This window comes from Nicotiana sylvestris, chromosome 1 (assembly GCF_000393655.2).
Source record: "Nicotiana sylvestris chromosome 1, ASM39365v2, whole genome shotgun sequence".
Classification (NCBI taxonomy): Eukaryota; Viridiplantae; Streptophyta; class Magnoliopsida; order Solanales; family Solanaceae; genus Nicotiana; species Nicotiana sylvestris.
In genome coordinates this window covers 17,642,754-17,662,083 of record NC_091057.1, presented here as the reverse complement: position 1 = coordinate 17,662,083, position 19,330 = coordinate 17,642,754, and the positions used below count along the sequence as shown (strand labels likewise).

Here is a 19,330-nt window from a genome sequence, read left to right as displayed (position 1 = left end):
GAAACTTCCCTTTCAAAATATGCTTTTAACAAACATTTTCTATCGTATAGAGTACTTCTACACATGAATTAGAAAAAAAAAATTGTAACATGTATGTTTGCAAAAGTTAAATAATAATAAGGGGAGAGAAAGGAGATGATGATAATAATATTAGCTGGCTTGCTCCGAATTTATAATTGAATTTCTATACAGAATGTCAACAACCTTGAAATTAGCAGTCGAATTTAGGGAGTTCTGGGATCCAGACTAAGATTCCCAATACAAATTTAATTGGTCAAATAATACCTGAATGCCAGTTCAATTTGAGTTGGCGTTGAGCTCATTTTTGGGAAAATATAATTAAGATAACTTAGATTATAAGCCAATGGAATTTATTGCTAAGGAGAATTGTTACTTTACTGTCACGCTAACCAAACCACATAATAAAACGCTCTGTTAGCTGCTTTGGACTAAACTCCATAAATTTTAAAAATTCGGAGTATTAATTTTTCTTTTATACAGTATGTTTTTAAAAATTCTTTTCATTTTCATTAGTCTGTTTTTAGCATAATGATAAACTATAGTAACTCTTTAAATAATATTCTTAAGAAGCCAGTTACTGACTACGAATTCATTACTGTATTCAAATTCAATACTAGTAAACTTAATTAAATCTTTTGCCTCATTCCTCTTCCCTCCCAACTACTTCTTATTTTTTGATGGATTTGGTATGTTAGAAAGTTATTTTTCATGTTATTATGTTTTCTATGAGGAAGTAATTTTATGATATTTGGCTACCAGAAAACATTTTGAAAAAAAATATATTTACATCAAAAGGGAAAAATATTATACAAAATAAAAATATAACTTGTGCGTTAACAAATTAACATGTAACTTGTTGGAAAATGAGTTTTGATGATTAACAAATATGTATAGGTGTGGTGAATCTAAGATCTTGGTTCTGCTAGTTGGTTTTTGTTGCGTCCAACATAAAATCTTAGTGATGGTAGGATTCACTGTCGTGCTAATGGGATCATTTTTCAATATAATGAGCTAGCAACCCTGTATATTTGTGGAGAATCTTGGCCAATCTTGAATACTGTTTACCGTAAAAATAGTAATAACAATTAAATTTGTTGATAGGACTCTAAAAATACGTGATCTATTTTTATGCTAGTTTGTTAAGCAGTTGATGCTATGTATGTGAGACTTAGGAACAAAATGAGAGTTAAGGATAGGGCGGACATCAAACCGTTAGGCCGATTATCTGGGCCTCGAGCTCGTTGATTCGGAGACTCGAGGTCGATCCCGGAGCTCGACTACGAGCTATCGAAGGCAGTTGCTATGTGATTAACAGTTATAATAAAATCAATGGAGGCTCTTTATAGCCAATGATAAGCAATAATGATGAACAAATATGAAGATAATAAATGAAAGCAATAATATCGAGAGAGTGTGTTAGAGAACAAATAGAATGTTCTTGTATATTTCGTGTGGAGCAACTGAAGCAACATGGTTTACAAAATGGTGAAGACCCCCTTTATATAGGAGGGGAGTACTATCATAGTACAATAAGCATTAATCACAAAGATACGGAGATGTGGCAACTAGATGACACCCTAATTCGGGTCTTAGAGTAGCCCACTAGGCCTTGTCAGTCCTAGCCGTGCGCCTAGGGAGCTTCCCATTTCTACCGTTATCGAGGTCATCGTTATCCTGAGTTCGACTGTCGACGACCCTCGAGGGAGAGTGCTCGGTCCGCAGTCTCGAACCTCCGAGGTGACCTTTTGAAATGCTTTAACAACGAGAAATTGGCTCCCCCGATTTCGCCATATACAGATAGTCCCCACGTTTCTTAGAGAGGAGAAGCAAGAAACGATTTTGACATCCGACTCTTCGAGCTCCCTATGGTGGCGTCATACTGATAGTTTTAACTTGTGACCTGAGCCTTCCCGATAACCGGGGCATCTCATGGACTTGTCTTTTCAGCATCATTCAATGCGCTGCCACTGCCGATTCCCATTCTTCAAAGCGAAAATACTGCTGTCGACTCGACTTCCAATAACGCATTGGTTGCGCCTGTCGATCCGTCTTTCAAAGGCATTGATAGCATTATTGGCCACATTATCATCCCCTATAAATGGGGGCCTTTCCATACTATCTCTTTATCCAAGTGCTTTTCAACATCTTTCCATCCCTTTCTTCTCATTATCCTTCTCCATTATTACCCGCTATGTTTTGGGTCTCTAGCCTTAAGGTCTTATGGCGGCGTTCTTATCAGCCACACCATGGCATTTTTCTTAGACTTTCCCGCGCCGAGCGAGATTATACTATTTCGTTGTTATTGTTGCTGTTGTTGTTATTGTTATGGCTATCACTACTGTCGTTGTTGGATCGAGGTGACGAGATAAAGGGGGCAACCTACTTCGACTTAGGAGGACATTTGGACTCTACACCGCTTCTCGAGAGAGTGTTCGGACTATACACCGCTGCTCACTCTCCTACTCTGGCCTGGTGTGACACTTCATCCCTCGGGTTTTTTCCCAAGGGATAAAATGGCGCAACCGGCCGTTAAGCTCACACAGCACAATGTCCCGGAAGGTGGATTCGGAGCGATCGTGCGAGTAAGGTTGAGGCCCGCCGAATCTTCAACCTTTGGCTTCGGTGGGCTATATCTCTTTTTTCTGCCTCTTCTGCATCACTTTCCTCTTCTTTGCTTTCTCAGTTTCCTCTTCTTCATCTTCGCCCTCGGAGATATTGCTCTGCGGAATTCAGATGGGAACCTAGAGGAGGTGGCGGTCAAAGGTATCACCGTCGAGGATGCATGTTCGGGGAGGTGGTGCTCGGAGATGCTGCTACTGGAGATTAACCTTCGAGAGCAGTCTAGGTTCTAGGCTTTTACTACATGTGTACCCCTTCGCTTCTTTGTTTTTGTATAAGGACCCCTCGTGGGCTTTTGTAATCACGTGTAAGGACCCTTCGTGGGATTTTGTAATGAATATTCATGAATACAAAGATATTTCTTCAATTTTTCTTCGATGTTGCTATACTCCCTTTCATTTATGTTTACGGAGATTCTGAATGCACGACTCTGTTGGTTAGTGCCCATATGGAACCCAGAAGCGAGTATTCTTTCTGACTTTCGGTTGATAAAAAGGGTTTCCTGCGGAATCCTTTGCCGTTCGTCAGGCCAAACCTAGATTGATCCGATAAACTTGGGTCGTTGGGATCCTTACTTTGAGTCGAATAGAAGTAGGGTTTCGAACCCCTAAACTGAGACTTAGCCCTTAGAACTTCGAGAGCAGTCCCTAAGTAAGGGTTGACTCGGGGCATTTGGAGATTTGTCTTGAACTTAATGTATGTAATCTTAAGGTGTTGTAGATAGGTCCCGGATGAGGGACTGCCCGGTATATGATGATATCTACAATGCTGTTAAAGGCTTATTGGAGCCTAACTTATTTTTCGAAGGAGTCCTCGATATCGGGTACCATCTCGGGATTTGTGATGATGCCAATAACTCCCTGGGGCCTAACTTCTTTTTGATGGATATCCTCGAGGTCGGATACCGCCTCGGGGTTGGCGATGATGCCATTGGCTTCTTAAAGCCTAATTTCCGTTTGATGGAGATCCTCGAGGTCGGGTACCACCTCAGGATTGGCGATGATGCCATTGGCCTTTTAAAGCCTAACTTCTTTTTGATGGAAGTCCTTGAGGTTGGGTACCACCTCGGGACTGGCGAAGGCGTTATTGGCTTCCTGGAGCCTAACCTTGTTCTGATGGAGGTCCTCGAGGTCAGGTACCACCTCGGGACTGGCGAATGCATTATTGGCTTCCTGGAGCCTAAACCTGTTCTGATGGAGGTCCTCAAGGTCGGGTACCACCTCGGGACTGGCGATGATAGCATCAGTTAGTGTTCCTAACCGGCTTTGAGGTAGGTAGATCGTCGTCGTTTTTTCCATGTATAAATATAGGGTTGTCTCTGCTCGTTTTTGGAGATCCTACCATTTTAAGTAGTTACCCTTCTTTTTCTGCTCTAGCCTTTCTCTACTTCAGCACTAACGCACTCACACAGATTCCTGCTTTAGTTCTCCAATTTTGTCATAGCCATGGCTGCTATGTCAGGGTCTGTCCGACAGGGAGGGGAGAGCTCCGCCTCCGGCATTCAGGACCAACGAGAGTACACCTTGAAGACTACTTCTTTGATAGGAGAAGAGCATCTTGAGTTAGTGAGAAAAGACTGCGGATGGGGGGAGAAAGTGGTGTTACAGGCATTTTCCCCAGGTGAGGGCATCACAGATCGTGCCGATGGATTCCTGAATGTGTATACGTATCCTTTCACACTGGGCCCCCTTGATAGGGTTGTGCTCGACTTTTTCTCAGAGTATCGGGTTACCTTGGCGCAGATCCATCCGTCATTTTGGCAAACAATATTGATGGTGAGATTTTTTGCGGAGAAAGCGGGGCTCGAATTTATGCTCAGTCATCTTATTAGGCTGTATCGGTCCTTTCACCATCGAGGTCTGCTACCTTGCGATGCCGATCGACCACACCCTTCATTGTTGATGATGAGGAAAATGGAGACCGGGGGTGGACAAGTCGCGTCGTCCGAGTGCGGACCGCTAACATTATCCCCGTGGAGCTTATGCCATTCCCTGAGGAATCTAATTATACACGTAAGTGGTGCATTCCGTGCCTTCTCAGTTTTGCCTATGGCGAGAATTGGTTTCGTAATCGTGCCCTCCTTTCTTTTTCTGCAGCGGTTTCATGGGCGTCGGGCGACATTCCTGATTTACCGGATTGGGTTCGAAAGTTGGCGACCCACTCGACCTGTGATGAGCGCAAGTGGCGAGCTTTGTCCCAGGGCAGATGGGAAGCAAAATGTCATGGTAAGTGTTGTGTTATACTTTCCTTTCCCTTCTTTCATATGGAGAAGCATTTTCCTTTTATGCGTATTAATTTTGCTGTTGTAGGCATTGAAGAGCCTTTCGAGGTGAGGCCACGCTCCTCTGGAGAGGGGGAAGGGTTGACAACTCCCGAGCTGAAGAATGACAAAAATAAGCAAGAGAAGCTTTTACAGGGCGATAGCACTCAAAGTAAGGCAGAATGGGATCGGGGCTTCAGAGCGGAAGCATCGTTCGGGCCTACCGTGTCCGTGGTTCCTGGTTCCGGGAAGAGGGTTTTTCTGTTGCTGTCACCTTCTTTTTCCGTTGATAGTACTTCGGGAGATACTAGAAACCCGGGGTCGCATACACCGAGCGACCGTGCTTTGATCAGAGTCAATCTTTCAGGGCCGAAGGAATTGGATTGGCAAGTGTGCGCTCGGCCTTCGAGAAATCCCAGCGGCTTCACTTTGCGATGAGTTTGGCACAGGTCTTTCGAGCTTCGCGCCTTCCCTTATTTATTGGGTTTTCTTTTGCAAACATTCGACAAACTTAAGTCCAGGCTACTTCGTTGTGAAGCCAGGCTACTGAAAGCTTTGAATGATGAGAGATCCCTTAGGCTCCTTTGTGATGAAAAAGAAGTCAAGTTGGTACACTTGCAGTATGAGGTGGGCTGGAGCTTGAATTACGAGAACCACCTGAAGGAGTAGGTAATTTTCTGTTCTGGGTGAGCGTGCATGCCACCTTCTAGTTCCCGAAGCTAACACTTCATTTATTTCAGTTGTACAAAAAGGCGAAGGCCCTGAAGCACCTTCAGGATGAAGTTGGCCGGGCCAGGCATGAGCATGATGAGCTAAAAGCTCGGGCGGAGGCTCAGGCTTTAGAGGGGAAGGACGCTCTGGCTAAAGTTCCTGATTTTGAAGCTCAACTTCGCTTAGTTCGCGATAACGCTTCGGTTCAAGAAGATATGATTGTGAAGCTCGAGTCTGAGCTTTCGAAAGTTAGGGCTGTGATCCTTGATGCCCGGGAAAAAGCTGTAATGAGCCGGACTAAGGCTGACCAGGAGATGGCGATCTATTCAAAGGATGCTGCCAATGCTCAAACTGAGCTGAGAAGGATAATCGACCACGAAGGGAGGGTTGAAGAATATGCTCGTCGCAAGTCTCGAAGAAAGACCCTCGAGGAGATCCGTGCTAGGGGTTTCGCCCTCTCGAAAGAATTAGCGCTAGCAAGGGTGGACAAGCGTGATGCCCGATTGCTTTTGCCCGATGCCGAAGAAAGTAAGGATGAGGCCGGCAGGCCGTAACCCCCCGGGGGAGGGGGGAGAGCATAGATTTTGTCATCTGTATGTAGCATTTTCATAGCATGTTTGTAGACAGATAATGCGCTTTTTTGCATAAGTGTATGAAAGAAAACCTTGCAGCTTTATTTCCTTTGTATCTCTTTTCTGTCTTGAATTTGGCTAGGTGGACTGGTCTTTGAGTTGGTAGGAATCCTTAGAATCGTGGTATGGCCCTGAACATCATTAGGCTGGCCCGTAGGCCTTATGCACTTTTGCTCTTAGGCATATTTAGGCCACCCGTTTTGGGCTTAGTCCCCGCGTCGGGCATTGACTTAGGATTATTTGACCTTCAAGTGGATGAAATTTAGGCTGGCGATAGTGGCTCTTACACTTTTGGTCAATGCGACCTTTTAGTGTATGCAGGCTGACGACAATGGCTCTTACAGCTTGGGCCGATGCGGCCTTTTAGTATGGGCTGGCGACAATGGCTCTTACCCCTTAGGCCGATGCGGCTTTTTAGTTAACTATTTTGGGTTCAGTCTCCGAATCGGGTTACGACTCAAGCTCATTCGACCCTCAAGTTTTGTATTTGTGCGGGTTGGCGACAATGGCTCTTACGCCTTGGATTGAAGAGACCTTTTATGTGTGTGACCCTAAGGCTTATTAAATTGGCGACAATGGATCTTATGTTTTGGTCGATACGACCATTTATGTGGGCTTTATTGTTCCCTCGATAAGGATAAATAGCGTTTGCCTGACTCTTCGATGGCTTAATAAAAAACCTCGATTATGAGTCGTTATATGGTGATGATCGAGCACCTCGGGAGGTTTGACTCGGAGGCTGAGTATCTCAAAGTTGATGTTTACGAGCTGACATGGTCGAAGCTCTTTTGTCTATATCGAGGGTTGCCTGTTTAACCGGTTCTTTTCGAAGTAGATTCGAAGTAATTGAAGGCCTCTAATTTTGTAGCGACGGTCGGGCGTCTCCGAGTTGCGTTAGTTTGGCTGGTACAACCTTATGACCGGAGTTATTTGTATTCGGTCGGAGCCTTTGAATCCCGAATGAAGCAGTTTCAGCATCTATATCGAGGGTATGCCTTTTAGAGGTCTTACAAGTTCGATATATAGCCGAAACTTTGAGATCGGGTTTATGCCTTTAGTAAGGTCTTATAATTTTTTCATGCCTTTTAGGCCTTACAGTTTTGGATACTTGGTACAAGTATTGTTCATGCCTTGCTTGAGGTCTTACGGATATTGTCACTTGGTACAAGTGTGGTTTATGCCTTGCTTGAGGTCTTACAGATATAGTTGTGGCCCTATGTGGGTCTTACAAGACCGAGTCTGCCCGCTGTCGTGTCCCCTTTTTCCTCGCGGAGTCCGAGTTTATGACATTTGGAAGGACAACTCATTCCTTTTGGGAATTGGGTTTGAATTTGAAGAGTCACCACCTAATGATTAGGGTGCATTAAGACACCAAAGGGTTTGATTTGAACAACCAGAGATAGGGTAAGGGCTTGAAATTATTCCAAGGGGAATGTATTAGGCACTCCTCAGAATCCACTAGTGTGGTTCCCGACCAGACAATTATTGTGAATTGAGGTTCAATTAACATATAGGCAAATAAGGCTCAAATAAGAGGGGGTTTCACATAATGGTTTGAAAGTAAACAAAGTTTGAAAGAACGATTAGAAAAGCTGATTTTAAAAGAAGGAGTTGAAATGCTAAAAGAAAAGAAATAAAGAATAAAGGTACGGGGGTCCTAGGTTTATAAAATATATGGATCACCCCATACAATGTCCGGTAATCACTCTTCAATGAGGGGATACACGTGACATTATCGCGTGGTCATCATATCAATATCTATCCTTCCCACCCCGTTAAGGTGTTTAAAGCGCGGATTGGTCTCGATTACTTATTGCATGCTATTATCCATCCCGTTCCTATCAATCCCGGAGGCATTTAGGACTACTAATCCTAAAGGGAGGGATGTTGGGATTATTTGGAGTTTCAAAGGTAAAACTCTAAGGCGACATACAAAAACACATATTGCACATTTTGGGAAAAAGCATTAAACAAACAAAGGCTCTGATATACCTCCTTAAACAAAGAAAACATATAATTAGCATGACTTGCACATACTGTTTAGGTCTGATTTTAAAGTATTAAAGACGAGGGGGAGGGGATTGTTGGGACAATTTTAGTTTATTTCATAACTCAGATAAGAAGTCCGAATCAGGCATGCATGCTGGTTGTAATAATTAATAGAAGCGGATTCAACTCTCAATTATTACTCCAAGGCTTGCCTAAGTGTTTAGACGAGGATCCTATAGGCATGGTATCTACTGAATTCAGAAGGTGATAAGATAGTAAAACTCGAAATGAATTATTCTATATGTATACTTATTTAGCGAGGGACTCAGATTATTAAAAAAATGCAGAGCGTACAAAGTTAAATAAATTGGTCACAGGTTCTGTAGGTGATAGCACCTAATATTACTGATTTTACAGCTAACATTGAGTGAAGCGAATCAGATTCATTTAGAAGCTCATATAGGAATGCTTTCTATGCATTGCTGATTTTAAACTCTTATAGACATGGTGTCGAAGTGCAGAAAACCTTGTAGACAAGGTATCTATATACGGAAGTTTTAGAGACATAGTATCTAAATGCAGAAACTTTGTTTTAAACCTTATTGTATAATTTCTATATGTAGTTGAATATGCAGAATTTAGAACAGTCCTATAGACATGATTTCTATATGTAGTTGAATATGCATAATTAGAACAGTCCTATAGGCATGATTTCTATATGTAGTTGAATATGCAGAATTAGAACAGCCTATAGGCATGATTTCTACCCTTGACATGCATAAATATCCCACCCTTTTCACTAGCCAGCCCCAAGTGTTTATTATAACTCATTATAAATCAGAATGAATAAAATTACATAAAAAAAGTACAAAGAAAAGTACAACTAGAGAAAGCCTGATTCTTGACTTCCTCTCTGAGTTATGAGATAGACCAACTCAAAGACCATTGATCCAGAGCCTTTCTCCAATTTGAGTGTGTCAGAGTTCCTTAAGAGCCTCAATGGGACTCCGGGCAGTGCTCACACCCAAATTGTATCACCAGAATGGGGACGAGTGCAGTGTGGAAGGGCCAGCCCTCAAGTGTCCAAGTTCAGAGGGAGCTCAATAGGTCCCAAGGCAAGGCTCACAAGAGGGGGCCAGAACTTAAGTCTAAGAGAGAGTGCAAGTGAAGAAACAAAGTTCTGAGGGAATAAAGGAGAGGGAAACAACCACAAATAAGTTGATAATTTATACAAAAGGGGTTCAGGGGGAGTTGGGAAGTTGCAAAGAGCCTATGCTTAGGCCAGAGTGAGCTTTAGGCATGCACACCAATAGAAGATGTTGGCATGCCTATAAGCCTACCAGAACACATATAGTAGAGAAACATAGAGGTTAGGATGCCAGAGATCAAGCTTGAGTCATGGGCAGTAATATTCAGTACTATCATGCCTCAAACAAACCATAGCATCGAACACATTGGGGTGGGGATTTAGGATTTATAATAAATTCAGAACAGGCAGAAGGAAATTATAGTATACTAAAATAAGTACAGAACTGAACACCAACAATAGACAAACAAGAAGGTAAAAGTATTAAGTAAACACATTGTTGTGATACTGGAATCTTAATCAGAACATACCAGTTCAGAGAAGCAGAATATAGTAAAAGTAGGTAGCAGGAATTGAAAACAGGCCACAGTACAAGTAGCAAGAGAGAATATTTTGAGTATGAGTGTGAGTTCAGAAGCTAAGAGTGTTCGTGTGTCTCCGTGTTAATGAAAGAGCAAGGTATTTATAGTTTGAAAATAGGTAGAAAATAAAGCAAGAATCATAGTTTAGTAGTAATTATGGAACTATGTACCAATTAAAAATCAAATCAGTATCAAGGATTTCCTTTAATTAAGGAGTTAAACTTAAACGGTAATGGACAGAAAACATTTAAGGAAAAAAATCAAGTAGGCATCTTGTGCAAAGTAGATAATTAAGGGTAAATACATAGAGGTTTCATAAAGGGAAGAATCTTTGAAATACTTGATTAACCAAATAAGGCAAGAAAACAAAGTAAAGTTGCAGAATATGGAGACAATCAACACATAGTAAATCAAGGAGTCAGGGATTTGAAATTACTGATTTGGGGAGAATAACAGGGTTTCCCATGAATAAAAGAATAAACCAAGTCAGAAATAGGAGAATTGAAAGTCTAAGGAAAGTTTTCAAATCAACCCAAGAAATAGAGAATCAGTAAAGCGAAACAAGGAAAGAGTCAATCACTTAACACATGAATACAATCAAAATTACATAAGGAGGTTTGAAATCGGTCCAAAATTACATGTCATTTCAGAGGGAAATTCAACATATAAAAGAGTGCACAAGTATTAGGCATGCAAGGCTGAATTTAGGACAAAGAGAAGCGTCATGCAACCACAAAGTCAGTAAGTAGTGGACTATCGAAACATGGTAGTCACATAGGTCAATCTTAGTAACTCAGTAATAGAGAAAAGAGAGAGTATCAAATAGCATACAAAGGGGTCAAATGAAAAGACCTTATAGTAGAGTTTCAATGGTAGCAGGAAGTCAAAATCACATAAAGAAACAGAGGCTGAAACAAAAGATTTCGAAATTCAGTTAGGCAACAGATGAAGCAACTTCAGAAACTCGAATAGGTCCAAAGAAATTAGGGTTTTGAAACCAATCGAGTTCAAAGAATGACTAACAAATAAATTACATAGCAATTAGTCTCCGAACTCGAATGAACCCCAAAGTTTTAGGGTTTTCAACACAATCGAGTCTAGAGATAAAAAGCAAATAAATCGATCAAATACTTAACGAAATAGATTCAAAAACCTCAAAAGAAACTAAGACTTTTAACATGCACACTCCAGTAGAAGAGCAACATAAAGAAACACAGTAGAACATGTTTAAAATCAGAGAAAGCTTTGAAATGACTTAACAAAACCCTAAATTGGAAAAGATAAAAGGGGTTTTGAAGGTAAAGTTTTGGAAAGAAACCTTAGAGAAAATGTTTAGGAGTTTAGAGTAAACATAGATCTAAAAGAAATCGGAGGAACCTCGAAGGTTAGGGTTTCAGAAGAAACCCAGATGGTGAGAAAGGCTTGGAAACCATCGATCTAAGCCGGAGAAGTCGAGAGTCAGGCTCGAATAGCCATGGCTGGCTAGAACAAGGTTAAAGATGACTGGAGATAGCCATAAAAATTGGGATCGAGCAAGGTCTGGACCAAATCTTTCCAGGATCTAGCCTTGAAAACATGATAATCGGGCATGTGGAAGCCAAAGGAGGTTGATACAGGCCTTCAATGGCCTTGGAAGCCATTGATTTATGTGGTTTTATGGTGGAAGCTGAGGGAGACGACTAGGGTTTGAGTGGAGCTTGAGAGAGAATTGGGAAGGGGGAATTCAAAGGCGGCTACAGATGAAAAATGATTAGGGTTTGGGGTAGTTCAGGGTTTAAAAATGGTAAGGGAAATATGGACCGTTGATCTGGGAGATCAACGGTTGAGATTAGAGAGGGTAGGTGGGAAACAAGTCTGGGTCAGTTTGAACGGGGTTTGGGTCAGGGTAATTGGGTCTCATATTGGGTTCAAATTGGAGGTTCAAATAAGGCTAAAATTGAAATAAATGGGGTTAGCATTTAAATAGCCATTTTCCCTTGTTTATTTTATAAAACTAGTAAAATAATTTCTGGAAATAAATTAAAGGTACTAAAATGATTAATAATATATAAGTATCAAATTAAAAATACTGGAGTTAATTTTTTATAGACATAAACATAATTAAATCTAAGAGAGGCTAGTATTGTAATTATATGCAATTTAGCCTTAAAAATACTAAATAAATTTGTAAAAATATGCAAAAATTATATTAGCTATATTTTAGTATAAATGTGATAGTCCTATAAATGAGTCACCAAAAATGATAATTTTGGGAATAATTACCGGGCTTTCCTGGATAAAATAGGACAATAAATTGATTTAAAAATCTTTTAAAAATTAGGAAAAATAATAAAACATTTGGAAATACTTATATATGCTTACACATGCCATTTTGAAAGTATTTTGCATATTAAAAAAACATACAAGGAAAAATTGGGTATCAACACCCATTTGGTGTCTTACGACCTCAGTTTTTTTAATGAATGGCGATTGGCGACAGTCCTCGAGTCATCCAGGGTACCTTGGATCGGAAGCCGTTACTTGTAAATTTTGTGTTGCCTCATTGAGGGCTTATAATTTCGGAGATCCTGACCCTAAGGTCGTGCGTTGTTTGAGATTTTGACGCCAGTCCCCGAGTATTCGGGGCACTTTCGGCCTTGGAGACGTTTCGTGATTTTCATGTTGCCTCATTGAGGGCTTATGATCTTGGAGTCCCCACCCGGAGGTCGTTCAGGTGTTGAATTGTTGACGCCAGTCCCAGAGTGTTTGGGACGTTTTTGGCGGAGAAGTCATTTTTGCGGAGGTTCCGAGCTTCTTTTGGAGTGCAAGATGCTTTGATAAAAGATATTCTTCAATTGTTTGGCACAAGTGTACATGTTTTTTCCATTGGGGGCCCGGCTATACGGACACGATTCGTTAGACCGTTTGGCCCGATACATCATTTTCCTATTAAGACCCCATTTGGCATTTCTTGGCTTTTCCGAGCGGATGGCCTTCCGGGGGGGGGGGGATGCCCCCCAGTGTTCGAGGTTGATATCAAAAGAAGCCTTGAATACTTGTTGAATCTTTCTTAGGTAGTACGCGGATGTTGCCTCGTTAAAAACCTTGCTGGTAAAACCCTTTTCGGGATAAAAACTCGGTCGAAGGAAAAGAGTGCAACAGATGCTTTGAAATCTTAAGGTCTTCGAGCTGGGTTAGCACTTTGACTGCTTTGGTCGGGCGCCTGCATAAGGGTTAGTATAAAATACGAAATGAAAAGGGAGATGGTTATACCTTAGCGTGGCATGTGCTGGCGTTGTTTTGAGGACCGATATGTCCTAGTTACTCGAGATGAGGACACGATACGATCCTTTATTTTGTTTGATCGGGCTTAATCGAAGGTGTGGCTTGATTGACCTTTAGCTCTTTTATGAGCAGAGGTATTGGTTCCGGTGCCACATTGTGCACCGCGAATATTTCCCTTGCCGCATGCTATTCCCCGTAGATGGTTTTAATCCCATCCTTTATCGGGAATTTCATCATTTGGTGTAGAGTGGATGGTACTTCTCTCATGAAGTGTATCCATGGGCGTCCAAACAAGGCGTTTTACCTCATGTCTCTTTCGATGACATGGAATTTAACATTTTGGGTTGTGCCAGCCACGGTGACTGGGTGGGTGATTTCTCTTTTTGTTGTTTCACTTGCCATGTTGAATCCATTGAGGACCCGAGTGGCGGGCATGATTTGGTCAAGTAGTTCGAGCTACTCTATCACCTTAGACCTGATAATATTGGCCGAGCTACCTAGATCCACGAGTACATGTTTTATTTGAAAAGAAATTACAAGAAAATAGATTATCAGTGCGTCATTGTGGGGTTGAGACAAGGTCTCGGTGTCCTCTTTGCTGAATGTGAGGGCATCCTCGGGTGTATATCCCTGGGTTTGCTTTTCTCTGGTGATGGATATTTTGTCCTTCTCATCACGGGTTCCTGCGGTGCATTGACGCTTCCCAAGATCATGTGGATGACATGTTGTGGTTCATTTGTTTCATTCTTCTTGGCCGCCTCTTTTTCTCGGAACTGATTTTTAGATCGATCGCTGAGGAATTCCTGGAGGTGACCTTTGTTAAGTAGTTGAGCTACCTCCTCTCGGAGTTGGTGGCAATCCTTGGTCCTATGGCCGTGTGTGTTATGAAACTCGCACACTAAGTTATGATTCCTTTGCGAAGGATCCTATTGTACAGGCCTGGGCCAACTGGCATCTCTGATTTTACTAATGGTGAATACAATGTCCGACATATCAACATTGAAGTTGTATTCTGATAAGTGAGGTGCCCCCGTTGGCCCTGCATTCCTATCGAATCTGGCTATGTTGATGAGTCCTCGAGAATCCTGTCCTCGGTCTATCTTTCGATCATTGCAAGGTGGGTTGCGCCTCGAGGCGTTCCTCTTGTCTTTGGTATATGGATGATATCTTTCTTTGCTTGGTTTTGGCTTCTTTGCTAGGAGCCTGATTAGGTATACTAAGCCCGAGGGGGCTCCCAACTGGTCATATTCGACCTTGATTTTCGACTGGTATCGGTTGTGGACGTCCGACCAGGTCACAGCTGGATATTCGACCAGATTCTCTTTCAGCTGCTTCGAAGCCACCGAGCTTCGTCATTCAGACCTTGAGTAAAGGTTTGCACCGCCTAATCGTCAGAGACCGGTGGTAGTTCCATTCATTATGTTTGGAAGCGAGATACGAATTTTCGTAGAATTTCGTTCTCCCTCTGGTTGATCTTGAACACGTCGGATTTCCTTGTTGCTACTTTGATGGCACTGGCGTGTGCTTTTATGAAGGAGTTTGCCAGCATGGCAAATGAGTCTATGGAGTTGGGAGCTAGGTTGTAATACCACATCATGGCCCTCTTCGAGAGTGTTTCCCCGAACTTCTTTAATAGGACGGACTCAATCTCGTCGTCATTTATGTCGTTGCCCTTTACTGCGCAAGTGTAGGCAGTAACGTGTTCATTGGGGTCTGAGGTCCCGTTGTACTTTGGGAGTTCCAGCATTCTGAACTTCTTTGGATAGGTTTCGGGTCCGCTTCCTCGGGGAACGGCCTTTGCATGAACTTCTTCGAATCCACACCTTTCAGGACTAGGGGTGCACCCAGAATTTGATCGACCCTTGAGTTGTAGGTTTCGACCTTTTTGTCATTGGCTTCTATCATTTTCTCACCCGATTCGATCCTCCTAGTGAGGTCCTCGAGCATTTTTACGATGATGGGATCGATCATCGACCCGTTATCACTCGATCTCTCTGGTACCTATTTTGCCGGGGTCGCTATCCCCGCCGCTACCGTGCTAGGAGTTTTTTTGGTGACTTTGCAGCTGAGCAATAGCTAGCTGTTGTGCCTAACATTTCAAAAATAACATGAAGGCTAACCTCACGTTCTTCCCTAGTTGGGATTTTCTGAGCTTCTTGTGGATCTCCTTGGCGCACGATCCTGTCAGTATGCGAGCTTATATCGACCCCTTGGGCGTCGCGTGAGACCGCATCCACGGGGATCAGTTCTGGCGCATTCCTAAGGTTTTGTGGTGGCACACCAATACCTGGAACATCCACACCGTTTTCTCCGTGGTCCTCGAGATTGTTGTTTCATCTCCATTCACTGAGTTAGACATTTTGACCTGAAATTGAAGATCTTGGGCAAGAGAAAGCGTGAAAACTAACTTGCGTTATGTAGTAAAACCAACAAGAAAATAATCACTATTATTTTTAGCCCCACGGTGGGCGCCAAACTGTTTACCGTGAAAATGGTAATAACAATTAAATTTGTTGATGGGACTCTAAAAATACGTGATCTATTTTTATGCTAGTTTGTTAAGCAGTTGATGCTATGTATGTGAGACTTAGGAATAAAATGAGAGTTAAGGATAGGGCGAAAATCAAACTGTTAGGCCAATTATCGGGGCCTCGAGCTCATCGATTTGTGGCCTCGAGGTCGATCCCGGAGCTCAACTACGCTATCGAAGGAAGTTAATATGCGACTAATAGTTATAACAAAATCAATGGAGGCTCTTTATGGCCAATGATAATCAATAAATGATGAACAAATATGAAGATAATAAATAAAAGCAATAATATCGAGAGAGAGTGTTAGAGAGCAAATAAAATGTTCTTGTATATTTCGTGTGGAGCAACTGAAGCAATAGGGTTTACAAAATGGTAAGGACCCCCTTTATATAGGAGGGGAATCCTATCATAGTACAATAAGCATTAATCATAAAGATACAGAGATGTGACAACTAGATGACACCCTGATTCAGGTCTTAGAGTAGCCCACTAGGCCTTGTCAGTCCTAGCCGTGCGCTTAGGGAGCTTCCCATTTCTACCATTACAATGTCGTCGTTATCCTGAGTTCGAGTGTCGACGACCCTCGAGGGAGAGTACTCGTTCCGCGGTCTCGAACCTCCGAGATGACCTTCCGAAATGCCTTAACAACAAGAAATTGGATCCCCCAATTTCGCCGTATACAAATACTCAATCATATGTCAAGTTTATAAGAACGTCAAGTCCATATGAGAAAGCTTAATATTGAAGATCTTTATTTCCTTTATTCTCTACGGTTATCTCTTATCTCTTAAATAATCATACCGCTAATCGTGTCCTGTATATGTGTAGTGTTGAATTTATTGCAGATTTGTGCACCTACATAGAGAGTTTTGAGAGAACATACACGCCGGCAGAAAAATCATTAGAGCTAGATAATTGAAGAACCAAGTTCCAAGAATCGAGTCATTCCAGTTTCAATTGTCTTAATCTAGGTGTTTTGAGTTGTAATCTTACTCTACTAATTTTAGAAGCATTTTTTGTCACGGCCCAATTTAAGATCATGATCGGCACTTAGGAGCAAATGCTCCCAAGTAAGCCTCATCGATATTTTACGGACATAGTTTTCCCTATTTTATGACTATCTAAAAGTTTTCCTGTCTCATAAACAATTAACAACCAACCAATATTCACCTATATCAACCACAATCTTCATGAACTAACCGAAAATGATTTTTCACCAACACTACCGACATCATCAATAAAATAATACTAAGCCCATCTAAAAAATACGTAAAGAAAGTGCAATACTAGTAACTAGTCCAATATAACAAATGAATACTCGTGACACTAATAAAAATGACTATAGAGAGACTTTAAGAGTTTAAAAGAAAAGATAGTAACAATAAATAAACTCTTCACCCACGTGAACAAGTGCGGGGCTCACTAGGAACTATCAACTCGTGTACTCTAACTAACAAAATCCTCGTTCGTGTCAACTGCTGTGTTTGTATAAAAAAAAGCAGGGAGTGAATCGCTAGCTCAATGAGTAATAACACTTAACCACAACCCTTTTTGATTGGGGACAAGTCAGAAATACATGCTTGTATAATAAAACTCTCCCACATTGGTTCAACCCGCTCCTTTAAGCAACTCCTCGACTTCTACTTTTCACACTTGACCTTCTAGAAATTCAACCACTGCAAAACACCTCCTACATGTCCTTCCTTGTCCTTTGTCGCCTCATTGTTACTCCAAATCCGAATCCATCTCCGTAAAACCCGAACAAATGAGCCGCTACCAACTCTAAACCTCTTAGAAGATCATCTTTCTCGAGCCATCAATACTAGAGGTACCAATTTGATTCCGAAATCGCTACACTCCATTATCTCTACAACTGCATCTCAAGCACCATTTCACAATACCCAGCCCCGAAGGCAAATTGAAGAAGGCCATAACATCAGCGAACCTTAACACGTTCAACAAGGACTATGACACCACATCACAATTGAGAACTCTACCACGCTCGAAAAGACCAAGCCTCGTTGCTCCATCAACCTAAATCTGAACAATCCTAGTCCGATTGCCTTTCCTCCACCGAAAATAGAATACTGAATCTCTGAATCATGCACTGTGTAAAACATCCTTTCAGGTCATTCACTACCTCGACACCTAGACAAGCATGCTACCATTACACAAACACTATGCAATAGCAACACACGAGTCTTCATAACAATCAGTGTCAAATCTCAAAATCTTAGGTAATACTGATGCTGAGCTAAAACAACAGGACGACCTTCCGAAAGACGACAGTAATAACCCAATCAAATACGCAGGTAGAAACATCATGCACCATATCTATAGTACCATGAAAATTCCTTGATTCCCAATCCATAACAAGCAATTCACGTCGTATAAGATTGAATAGGAGAGAAATAAAGGTACAAGCCTCAAAGGATCAATTCGCATGATGAGGAATCAAGAAGGGAAGTGCTCCTTACAGCCCTGTAGCCTCTCGAAGATAAGTACAGATGTCTCCGTACTGATCTACAAGACTCGACTAGACTTGCTCGTGACTAGTGAGATCTAAGTGAACCTAGTGCCTTGATACCATATTGTCATGATCCAAAATCCGTTAAGGTCGTGATGACACCGGCCACCACTGTCAGGCAAGCCAACACTAAACAATTAATTTAATTCTCTTTTTAATATTTTTGAAATTATAAATTTCCTTCAATTTAACTAGTAGAAGATGAACTTTACAAAATAATAATAATGTTTTCCAATTTCAATACTGAATATCCCCTAATCATCCCAGAAACCGGTGTCACAAGTGCATGAACATTTACTAGGAAGTAAAACAAAATACAATAACTGTCCGGAATACAAAATTTGGACAGAAAAAAATACAAGAACTTTGAAGGAGACTCTGCTGGCTGCGGATTGTCTCATAAGATGCAGCTCACCTAAGTCTCCGTATTAACCACGCTGCTGCACCTACAAGGCCACTAATCATACATGTGATTCTACAACAATATGTACAACAAGTGTAGTATGAGTATGAAAATAACGTGTACCCAGTAAGTATCCAGTCTAACCTCGAAGTAGTGACGAGGGGTCGAATTTGACACTTACTAAGGGCCGACAATATGATAATACGTAATTCCAATTAAGCATGATATACAACAATAAGACTCAGAATAAGAAATAACTGAACAAGTCTTACCATATTCAAGAGTTTAAACCACTTTTTTCCTTTAACATATATGATCACACCAAATAAGGAATTTATACCAATTAAAAAAAAGGACTTCCAGTTTTATTATCACACACAAATACCACCGAGGACGTTCGGCCCGATCCAACATAAATATAAACTATTCACTACCGAGGGTCGAACGACGCAAATCGTAGATGCATCTATTAACCTGCCGAGGCGATCGACCCACTCCCATGAGAATAGTAGAATGAATTACCCTGCTCGTGGATCATACTTGCGATGTGCTCAAATATAAATTTAAGGAATTACTCCGCTCGCAGATCATACTTGCGATGCGGTTGCACATAGATTTCTTAAGTTATTGTAGTATTCTTCCATTCTTTTCAAAATAGAAGTTCAATTGAAAACTTTTAAGATCCCAATTTTTCCTCAATTTCAA

At 41.5% G+C, this 19,330-nt stretch overlaps 1 protein-coding gene across 1 annotated transcript; it reads left to right on the top strand.

Annotated features, from left to right (window-relative positions):
* The first annotated feature begins 2,534 nt into the window (after positions 1-2,534).
* Positions 2,535-6,165, top strand: LOC138891080 (uncharacterized). Its single transcript, XM_070174059.1, has 7 exons — positions 2,535-2,608; positions 2,705-2,784; positions 4,084-4,260; positions 4,737-4,865; positions 4,950-5,286; positions 5,422-5,527; positions 5,641-6,165. The coding sequence occupies exons 1-7, from the start codon at positions 2,535-2,537 to the stop codon at positions 6,163-6,165; spliced, it is 1,428 nt and encodes a 475-aa protein (XP_070030160.1).
* The last annotated feature ends 13,165 nt before the right edge of the window (positions 6,166-19,330 follow it).